The 11,310-nt window shown below is 36.5% G+C and overlaps 1 protein-coding gene across 1 annotated transcript; it reads right to left on the bottom strand.

Moving 5' to 3' along the window:
* Positions 1 to 877: 877 nt before the first annotated feature.
* LOC120346953 (uncharacterized) lies at positions 878 to 9,170 on the bottom strand. Its single transcript, XM_078119709.1, has 3 exons — positions 9,084 to 9,170; positions 1,388 to 8,746; positions 878 to 1,050 (listed from the first exon to the last, which is right to left on the bottom strand). Exon 2 carries the CDS (start codon positions 8,410 to 8,412, stop codon positions 1,747 to 1,749), a length of 6,666 nt encoding a protein of 2,221 aa, XP_077975835.1. The 5' UTR covers positions 8,413 to 8,746; positions 9,084 to 9,170; the 3' UTR covers positions 878 to 1,050; positions 1,388 to 1,746.
* Between the last annotated feature and the right edge of the window lie 2,140 nt (positions 9,171 to 11,310).

The following is an 11,310-nucleotide window of genomic DNA, read 5'->3' as shown; positions in this document are numbered from 1 at the left end:
GCAGAAATTCAAAACGAAAATTTTTCTTATTTTAAAAGTTGAATGAAAGATTGAGACGATAGAGTCTGCCGATAAACGACATAAACCCAAATGATTATATATGTATATATTTTTGGTTATTTTCTGTCTGTAACGTATAATCATACTTTTGCGTATCAGAGGGGGGAAGTTTGCTAGCATAATCAAGGTTGAAAATAACTATATTCAACCTCGAAAATCATGCGTGACTACTTTTTAAGATAACCGATATACTTGATGTAAAAGAAATATGGCAAAATAACTTGAACTTCGTAGTAAACAAAGAAAGGTGGGTACAGTATTACAGCATTCTATTAATTTTCTCTCGTATTCGAACGAAATACTGAAAATATTATTATTTGGAATATGCGCCGCAACTGGAACCATTGACCGTCATATGACCTTCAGATGACGGTGTTGATGCCACCTTATTTGTCTTGTTTCTTCAATTTTTTTTTTCCGCTATTGAGTTGTAAATTGAGAACCTATCGCCTTGTCTATCGTTGTGTATACTCGGGTCTACTCCATAATTACTGTTATGCGCGAATAAGTGCAAACCGAATGGTTGGCTATATCTGTAGCGCTTCGTCACACACACTGACTATACAATTCATATTTCTTCAACCAAAGAAACATTACAGAACCGTTCAAAGCATTTGGAATGTTTTTACGTCTCAATGTTCTGTCTATATTTTAACAAGGGCAAGAGTATTGGGCGGTGTGTGTGGAAATGTGAAGAGGGGTGTAGACGCCAAATTTGGAGTGCCTTTAGCGCCCACACCAGGTGTATTTCTTAGATGGTCGATCTGTTTTAGTAAACTGATTTTGTCACTCCAATGCAAAAAGACGCGTATAACAGTACAAGTTGATGTCGTTTATTGTCAGGAAAGTACAGGTGTATGAAGATACGTCGGTACGATGTTATAGGTATGATAATACAACAGTACGTGATTACGACAATACGTGGATACGAGAGTACGTCAGTACGAGAGTACATCAATACGTGTACGGGAAGTACGGCAGTACGGTTTTCTAAATAAAACAAACAATAATTACAACAAATAATGTGCCGGCAAGAAATAACTCGACAATTGAAATCATTAACTAAACAAAATTGTACACATTAGAACTGAACTTAACATACGCAGGTTTACGCCAGTATAATAACAGTTGCGGCTGATTACAAAAGTGGTCATTATAGAACACGGTACAACCGAAATATTCCTTAAATATAAAAACAATAAACTGAAATACGTACTTGACAGTGTAGCTTTCAGCTTACAAAACAATCGACAGTTGATTGGGACAGTTATTGAAATTAAGTTAATGTTATTAAATCTAAATATATATATGAAAATACAATTAAAACCTTGGAACTACAAATCTCCAGACAACGAAAACCTTGCACCACAAATCCCACAGTCCTGAGAAGGTCGAATCAAGGTACTGAAGCAGCGCGCGCAGCAAATGCGCACGGGGTATTATGATGTCACAATCACTAAAATCTGTGAACGTATGTACCACCAGCGCCTCCAGTGGTAAACAACAAAAAATATAATGAAGCGAAAGAGGCAGTTTCATCCCGGCCCCTTAGAAATTGAGAATTTGCCATCCACAAATTTGAAATTTCTACACACTCAAAAACAAAATCACAAAATTTAAAAACGAAATTGATCTCACATACACACAATTCAACTAGAGTCAAACGAAATGGGTTTTGCACACAACTCAATCAGAGTCACTTGCACACAGAAGAATTAATTTAGTAATGGGCCTATCTAAGATTGAATGGTTGGTTTGCACCGTAGCAGAACGTACACGGCCTTTGTTGTCGGGAAACGTTCCAATGATTCTACCCAACAGCCATGCATTTCTTGGCAAATTTTCATCCATCACAAGTACAACATCATTCTTAGCTAAATTCCTTTGAACTTTGTTCCATTTTTGTCTTGTTTGAAGCAGAGGAAGGTATTCTCGTCTCCATCTTTTCCAAAACACATCAGCTAAGTATTGTACTTGTTTCCATCTCTTACGAACATACAAGTCTTTAGCATCAAATACTCCTGGAGGAAGTATAGGTTCTTCTTTCAACAACAACAAATTGTTCGGGCTCAAAGGTGTCAAATCTTTTGGATCATTGGATACAGTTGTTATTGGCCTTCCATTCACTATGGATTCACATTCACACATAAGTGTAATTAAGCCTTCATCAGTTAATTTTTGTTCTCTGCAAATAGCGTTGAAAATTTTTCTAATTGTTCTGATTTGTCTCTCAAAAACTCCACCATGGTGAGAAGCCGCTGGAGTTTGAAACAGCCACTTGATGTTCTTTTGCAGCAAAAACCTATGTATTTGATTCTGATTCCAAGTCTTGATAGAATTTCTCAATTCTTGTTCTCCAGAGACAAAATTTGTTCCATTATCTGATCTTATTTCAACTACTTGTCCTCTTCTTGAAATGAATCTTCTAAGAGACATTATAAAGGCACTTGTATCTAGGCTATGTGCAATTTCAACATGCACTGCACGAGTCACTAGGCAAGTGAAAATAACACCATATCTTTTTACTTCGCTTCGTCCTTGACGAACAAGAAATGGACCGAAACAGTCAAGAGCGACAAAAGAGAAAGGTGGCTTGTCTGGTATTAATCGGTCTTCTGGGAGGTCGGCCATCAATTGAGATTCAGGTGCCCGCTGTCTCTTGCGACAAGATATACAGTTGTTGAGAATCTTTCGTGTCATTGCATTTGCTTTTATAATCCAGAACTTTTGATGTAATTCAGCAATTACATATTCTCTTCCACTATGGCATGTAACTTGATGAATATGTTCAATAATCAAATTAGCAATAGAACTCTTGTTTGGAATTATTATAGGATGTTTTGCGTCATATTGAAGACTCGATGCTCCAATTCTTCCACCAACACGGAGAAGACCTTCTTTCATAATAGGCTGCAATTTACACAATGGACTTGATTTTGGCAATTGTTCACCTTTGGCCAATACATTAATTTCCTTTGAATAATATTTGAATTGTTCATTTTTGATTATTTCCAATTCTGCCAAGTTCACTTCATCCACAGATAAAAATTTATTATTTCCACTCCCCAAATTGCAAGAAACATCCTCTCTGACCTTGGAAAGCAGTGCTCGCTTGTAACATAAAACCCATGCTACAATCTTCTTCATTTTGAACCAATTTGAATATTTAGTAGTAACTTGGTCTAATACAGTAGGTATATCTGTATTTAGAGCAAAACACATCTGTGAATGTGGACTCTGCTTTTTAAATTCCAAATCCTTATCATTCATTGAATGCAGGAAATCTGGTTGTTTAGGCCATTCTTCCTGATTTTTCCATAAAAATTCTGGTCCAAATTTCCATTGTGGGTAGTTCAAAAATTCATCAGCAGACATGCCCCTAGATGCAACATCTGCAGGGTTTAATTTGGAAGGCACATAGTACCATTGATTCACATCGGAAACTTCTTTGATAACATTCACCCTGTTTGCAACAAAAGTTTTTAGAACTTTATCAGTATTTGCCAAATATCGTAATACGGTGGTGCTATCCGTCCAAAATATCGATGCATCAATTGGGAGCTTGAGTTCTTTACGAAAGAATTGTTCATTTCGTGCAGATATTGTTGCTGCACATAACTCCAACCTGGGAATCGTTGAGCCTTTGAGAGGTATCAAACGACTTTTACCACACAAAATTGAGCAATGAATTTGTCCAGAAAAATTCTTTAAACGTATATATGAAACAGCACCATAAGACTTTTCGGATGCATCTGAAAAGTGATGAATTTGTATTTCTGTGGTTTCACCGAAATTAGCAGGTAAAAAACATCTCGGAATAGTGAAATCTTTCAATTTGGATAATTCTGATATCCACTTTAGCCATTCCTGTTCACACTCTGTAGGAATTGAATCGTCCCATTCCAGCTTCTTCCTGCACAATCCTTGCATAAGGACTTTCATAGGTTGAATGACCGGCTGGCCAATGCCAAGAGGGTCAAATATTGAGTTCACAACACCCAGCATACCCCGTCTGGTAGCTGGTCGTTCAGTGTATTTAGTACTGAAACTTAATGTATCTTCATTTGCGTTCCATATCATGCCAAGAGCTCGCTCAACAGGCAATTCATCTATAGAGATATCCAAACGCTTTGCTTCCTTCGATCGGTGAGCTTCTGGAATTGAGGCCAATACTTCACGGTCATTGCTCACCCATTTCGTCACTTCAAAACCACCTTTAGCAGCAATTTCAGTAACACTCTTTATATGTTGGAGGGCACTAGCAGCATCCGGCTTAGAATCACAAAAATCATCAACATAAAATGAATCATTAATTGCATCAATCACACTTTGTTCAAAATCATTTTTGTTATCTATTGCAGTTTGTCTCAAAGCGAAGTTGCAACAACTTGGAGAGCACACAGTTCCAAAGAGAAAAACCGACATTCTATAAATTTTCATGGGTAAAGTGATGTCACCATTTTCCCACCAGAAGAAACGGAGGAAATTTCTATCACATTCTTTCACCTTTACCTGATGAAACATGGACCGTATATCCCCTTGAACAGCTACAATATTTTTGCGAAAGCGTGACAAGACTCCAACTAAATTATTTGTTAAATCCGGCCCCTGTAACAGGATGTCATTAAATGAAATTCCTTCTGATTTTGCTGAGCAATCAAATACAACCCTTAACGTTTTCTTCTCTGGATGACGAACTCCGTGATGGCTGAGGTACCAAGTCCTTCCTTCTTCTTCATTGGCATCCAGAACTTCTTCAGCATAACCCATTGTGATCATATTTGCAACAAAATCCTTGTATTCTGCATAAAATTCCGGTTCCTTGTGAAGACGACGCTTTAATGATTCTGCTCGCTGCAAAACTTGATATTTATTTGAGTGCAACTTAACATCAGGATTCTTCAATGGTAAACCTATTTCGTAATGTCCATCAGTTCTGAGCTTAATTGACTTACTAACTTTGTCAAGAAAAACTTGTTGAATTGGTGAAACTTCATCTTTTTCATTAATTGCAGAATCAACAACATCTGCACACATTTGGCACAAAGGATTTAGTTGAGATTTGGTGAAATATGTAGAATTTTTGGTTTTTCCATTTTTCGCAGGACAGTTAACCATCCATCCAGCAATTGTCTTCGATGCAAAATAATTGTTTGGGCCATAAATCACTTCCAATGGTTTATGCAAACCAAGATTATCTTTGCCAATCAAGAGCTCCACATCACATTCTACTTTGGGTATCACAATACCATTAAATTCTTTAAATTGATCAAGATCACTTTGTGTAGGGATATCTGTTTGATCAACACCAATTTGATCGTTTGAAAACAAGGGATTTAACCTTACATATGTTGACTCCTCGAAATCTGCTAATTCGAGGTTCTTTATAACAGTGCATTGCTTGTGTTCCACAGTATTATTTATCGTACGAATGTTCAAATTTGTAACTGGTCCATTGACCTTTAATTTATTCATTAGCGAATTACTTATAAAAGAGCAAGTCGATCCATTGTCAAAGAATGCATTGGTTATAACAGCATTTCTTCTACCAGCTATGCGTACCTTAACAGGTACAACATTGAGCAAAATCTTTTGTTCGTCAGAGGCATTTAGGAATGCATTAAATTTGGTTTCAGACATCTGTGTCCTATAATCATTATGTGTTTGTGTAGTACTTTCATGACTACTTGATGTAGGGACTTTTATTGGTTCCTTATCCGGAGGATGAAGAAGTGTTGTGTGTTTTCTTCTGCAGTTTGCATTTTTGCAAGGGTTGTTTCGTTTACATTCCCTGACCCAATGCCCAGATATTAAACATGAAAAACACAACTTTTGCTTTTTTACAAACTCCAATCTCTTATCATACGTCATGCCTCGAAATTCATCGCATTGATTTAAGTAATGATCTCCATCACATTTTACACATCTGCGTACAGGTCTATTATTATGAACTGTAGTTGCAAATGAGGATTTGTATGGCCTCGAGCCTCTTGTGGAAATAATTTGTTTTGAAGTATTAAATTCGATAGAGGGAACATTGCATACTTCTCTAGTTTTCTTACGGACGTAATCAGCAAGATCCTCTATTGTTAGGTCTTTTTTCTTTATTTGTAGTACATTGTCCATCTTTGATAACCACCCAGATCTCCATTCAGGCGGCATTCTTAAAGCTATTTTTTCTATGGTCATAAGGGCAACATTTTTGTATTCAACCCCTATCAATGTATTTTTGCATGACATGATTTCTGCTGAATACACAGTTAATGATTCTTTATTACTCAAATTCAGTCGAGGACCATTTGCTATGGAATTAATGCAGGATTCGCCAATTTGAAATTTCTGACCATAAGTTTCTTCAAGTAATCGGATAGCTTCATCATAGCTATCTGTTCTGTGCTGGCATCCCTTAACCAAAGCACGAGCAGGGCCTTTTGTATATTGAAGAAGATAAACTAGTTTGTGCTTTGGATTTTGTAATCTGCTACCAATTACGGTTTCAAAAATATCAATGAAATCCCTATATTCACCTGCATTACCACAAAATACAGGGGGTTCAGATGGTGGCAAACCTAAAGTTTGAGGCACATATATAACTTGAGGGTTAGCTGCTTGTTGATTCGAAATATTGTCATTCTGTGCATTTGCATTACTTGGTTGACTGCCCACAATAGGCTTTCGAATTGAGCCAATATTCACTGAGTGCATTGCCTCTGCATTTTCAATTCTGCCAGGATTATCTATTAGTGTTGGTAATGTAGGGTTCATATTAACAGCCGAACTAGTCGTATGCAATGGAATAGTATTGAATGAAGTTGGAAATTTCGTTAATATTTCACTGTGGTTCGTTACAGCCCCAGTGTAAATTGCATTGCTCTGCAATTGTCTGTTATCACCCACACATGACATTGGAATTTCACAACACCTTAAACTTGGCTTAGATACACATGATGCAGGTACACAGGAAGTCAAACCAGAATTCACCACACTACAAGAGCTCACAAACAAATTTTCAGATGTTAACGGTATTTGGGCCATGTCACACACAGATTCAACAACAGTCACACATGCACTCGGGACCCTTTGTGGACGGCAAAACCCAAAACCAGAGGAGGAATAAGAAACTGACTCACCATGCTCTGCGGTGTTCACACGTTCACTTGATTGTTCCTCACATTGCATATCAAAACTTCTAGAAACAGGAAATTGACTTGGTGTTGAAAATGGTGTGCTTAAAGCTGGTAATAATGGACTGGTTACATTTAATATTTCAGTTTGTTGTGTGGCAGAATTTGATAGCTGCTGATGGATTTCTACACTAGCAGCAACAGGGGGTGTATTTATAACAACACCTCTTTCTGCTAAAGTTTCATTTAAATTAGTGTCCAGTTCCAGTTGTTCACGTTGGTTTTTATCTTCAATTTCTTGTAGGTTCATCTGCTTCCTCTTGTTGAATTTGGCGAACTCGATGTTCCTTGTTTGCATTATTTGTTGGCGGCGATGTTGAAAGGCTTCGAATTCAACCTTCCTCTTACGTTGTTGTTCTTCTTCCTCAGCTTTGAGCTTACGCTGTTGTTCCTGTTCTTCGGCCTTCAGTTTACGCAAGCGTTCTTCTTCTTCGGCCTTCAGTTTACGCAAGCGTTCTTCTTCTTCGGCCTTCAGTTTACGCAAGCGTTCTTCTTCAGCTTGCTGTTTTTGTAAAATCGCTTGCCACTCTTTGTTTAATTTTAAGTTTTCAACTTGATTGTTATCTTCCCATATTTGTTTTTCATTTTCTAGGCGATTCTTTAACTGTTGTTTCTCCAGTTCTGTACGCCTTTGTTGATTCAACTTTTTTGTTTCAAATATATTTTCGATTTGAGAATTACTTAAATCGGACATTCTTGATGAAAATGAAGATTGCGACCGAAAAGTACCACTGCGTGATGTTAGACTTCTTATTACTGATCTATGCTGTTGACTATTTCTTTTTGAAGTCTTGCTTTTATTAGTCTTCATCTTCGACCTTGTTGTCATAGCATGCGCATTTGTTGATCCTTCTTTAGCAAGGCCAGATGCTACAGATGCTCCTTGGTTGTTCTTTTCTGAACTTGGTTGGACATCTGACTCTACATCAGGACTTCTTAGGAACAGATCTTTGATTGACGCACTATGACAATCTTTAGAAGTTGATTGACTTTCATTAGGCAAAACAGGAATTATATCTTGTGTTGGAATAGTCTGCAAAGCAATTACATTATTTTCAGTTGCTTCAGAAGATCCAGTAACAGACATATTTTCTGACATATTATTGTCTTTGTTCACTATTTCATCATCGGCATCTGGTACGTTGATATTGTCATTTGATTCGGCCATATTTTCAAAAACTTTGTTGCAGTATTGCAAATGTCAAAAAACTAATGTAGACGCCAAATTTGGAGTGCCTTTAGCGCCCACACCAGGTGTATTTCTTAGATGGTCGATCTGTTTTAGTAAACTGATTTTGTCACTCCAATGCAAAAAGACGCGTATAACAGTACAAGTTGATGTCGTTTATTGTCAGGAAAGTACAGGTGTATGAAGATACGTCGGTACGATGTTATAGGTATGATAATACAACAGTACGTGATTACGACAATACGTGGATACGAGAGTACGTCAGTACGAGAGTACATCAATACGTGTACGGGAAGTACGGCAGTACGGTTTTCTAAATAAAACAAACAATAATTACAACAAATAATGTGCCGGCAAGAAATAACTCGACAATTGAAATCATTAACTAAACAAAATTGTACACATTAGAACTGAACTTAACATACGCAGGTTTACGCCAGTATAATAACAGTTGCGGCTGATTACAAAAGTGGTCATTATAGAACACGGTACAACCGAAATATTCCTTAAATATAAAAACAATAAACTGAAATACGTACTTGACAGTGTAGCTTTCAGCTTACAAAACAATCGACAGTTGATTGGGACAGTTATTGAAATTAAGTTAATGTTATTAAATCTAAATATATATATGAAAATACAATTAAAACCTTGGAACTACAAATCTCCAGACAACGAAAACCTTGCACCACAAATCCCACAGTCCTGAGAAGGTCGAATCAAGGTACTGAAGCAGCGCGCGCAGCAAATGCGCACGGGGTATTATGATGTCACAATCACTAAAATCTGTGAACGTATGTACCACCAGCGCCTCCAGTGGTAAACAACAAAAAATATAATGAAGCGAAAGAGGCAGTTTCAAGGGGTTTGAGAAAAAATTCCATAATTACCGCATTGTTACAGTTGTTACAAATACTTGGGACTTGGGAGTATTTGTGGTCAAAAGTCTTATATACTTGAATATCACACATGTGTCAATCAATTGGATAGGTCTATTGAACAAAGAAGTTCTCGAGTCAACTGAGTGTACTTAAGGCATTCTGTACATTTCGTTCAGATTCATCACTAAATCTTGTACAGTTAGAAGTAATAGTAAGAAAGCTCGACGGTAAAAGGGAACAAACACTCGTACAGTTCGAATGAATTGTTGAATATTAAACAATATAAGTCTAATTGATTGGGAAATATCAATTCATACTCGGGTAAATAACTATACGAAGATGCATTTTTCATTAATATATCCACATTTTGCATAATTTCAAGTAATAAATATTTAGGCCGACCTCGAAACGGTGTGCAATGTGGGATGGACGAAAATTCCTTCCATACTATATTTAAGGAATTCAACAAATAGATAATAAACTACCGTTCGAGGTAAATATTTCCTCTCGTAAACCAATGCTCGCACGGAAAGCTTTGAAATAGATCGCGCTACATGTGGTTTTCATTCAGATGAATCGAATTCAATACGCGTAGAATGTAGGCACAGCAACATTTTCCATCGTTTTTCAGTATTTTGTTCGCATTAAATGTAGTCGACTGTTTTATCACGAATGGCCAGGAATGTTTCATCATTTCTGGCTGATAAATCTGTCAGATTACTTTTTACTTCACCAAAAATTACTGGGATTTTTTGTACGAAACACCAGCCAAAAATTGCACCCCGCCAACGATCAAAATAAGAAAATTAGTAAATATCCAGTTAGGTAAGGTTAAGAATGCAGATTGCGCTGGGAATTCATATTTTCTAAATAATTTCCAATCCTAACCCTATTCTCAACTAAATAAGTACTAGTTTGTTATTTTAAAACGTGGTGGGGGTGTTTTCCTTAAATTTGTAATTTCTTAAAGCAGTAATTTGAAATGTCAATTTTTGAATTAAGCGGTGTTATGGCAAACATCAGACGCGTGTTGTGGATTAGTCGAAGTCAAAGCTGTCAGCAAATAGATCAGCAGAAAATTGCAGTGCAGTATAATCGTTGTGAACCATTGCGCTCAAAAGATCGCACCTGACCAGGTATATATAAGCTATGGACGTTTCGTCGTGCGTGGTATCAGGTTAGAACTAGATTATTCAGAGGAAAATATCACGTAAATACAATATTTGTGCACCTAAAAATCTTAACATATCATTGATGTAAAATATGTAGAATTCAATGTAGGATTAATCATTAATAATATTCTGTCGTTCAGATAATATATTTACTGTAACTATCCATAACTAAAGTCTCAATCTCTAAAAGCTTATCACTTCAATTTAGACAATATTATGCGCTACGGTAGTTGCTCAAAACCCAAGTTTTTCAAAACTCTTTGTTATTAGTGTAATGAGAAACCGGATAATGTGAACTTTTAAAAAAGGTACTCGTAGTATATTTTTTATGACGTGCACTGCTTATTGTGCGCTTATTATTGCGTATGAGGAAATAACTGAGCACTGTCAAAATACGATAGAAACAATATACTGTCGGCGTACCTTCTTCCGATTTAATATAGTGAAGTCGCGGCCACATGCTTGTTCAAAACAACTGATGTACAGGCAATTTACTTGCTGAATTTTATTTTATGAGATTTTAGTTCCATTTTTTATATTGATATCAGTATGACTCAGAAAATGATGAAATGTATATATACACCTATAGACGATATTATGTGGTCCTTTGTGTGAGCGGAGGTGATATATGTAAATTTTTATCGCAGCGAATTCTACAGCAGTGTAATGGGATAAGCAAAAAAGATTTTTTCTGCATTTTTGAGAGAATGGCCATCTTATTGTTCATCAGTTGTTTTGAAGACAAATTACACAACTTACCTCATAAAATTTTTATGATTTATTATCAAAACACTCATAGTAGTAGTAATAAGCTGACAGGGTTC

Source organism: Styela clava, chromosome 14, assembly GCF_964204865.1.
Source record: "Styela clava chromosome 14, kaStyClav1.hap1.2, whole genome shotgun sequence".
Taxonomy (NCBI): domain Eukaryota; kingdom Metazoa; phylum Chordata; class Ascidiacea; order Stolidobranchia; family Styelidae; genus Styela; species Styela clava.
This window is presented reverse-complemented; position numbering and strand designations above follow the sequence as displayed.

Bases quoted from the DNA above. Each gene is read 5' to 3' on its own strand.
- LOC120346953 (XM_078119709.1), bottom strand. From the start codon at position 8,412: ATGGCCGAATCAAATGACAATATCAACGTACCAGATGCCGATGATGAA.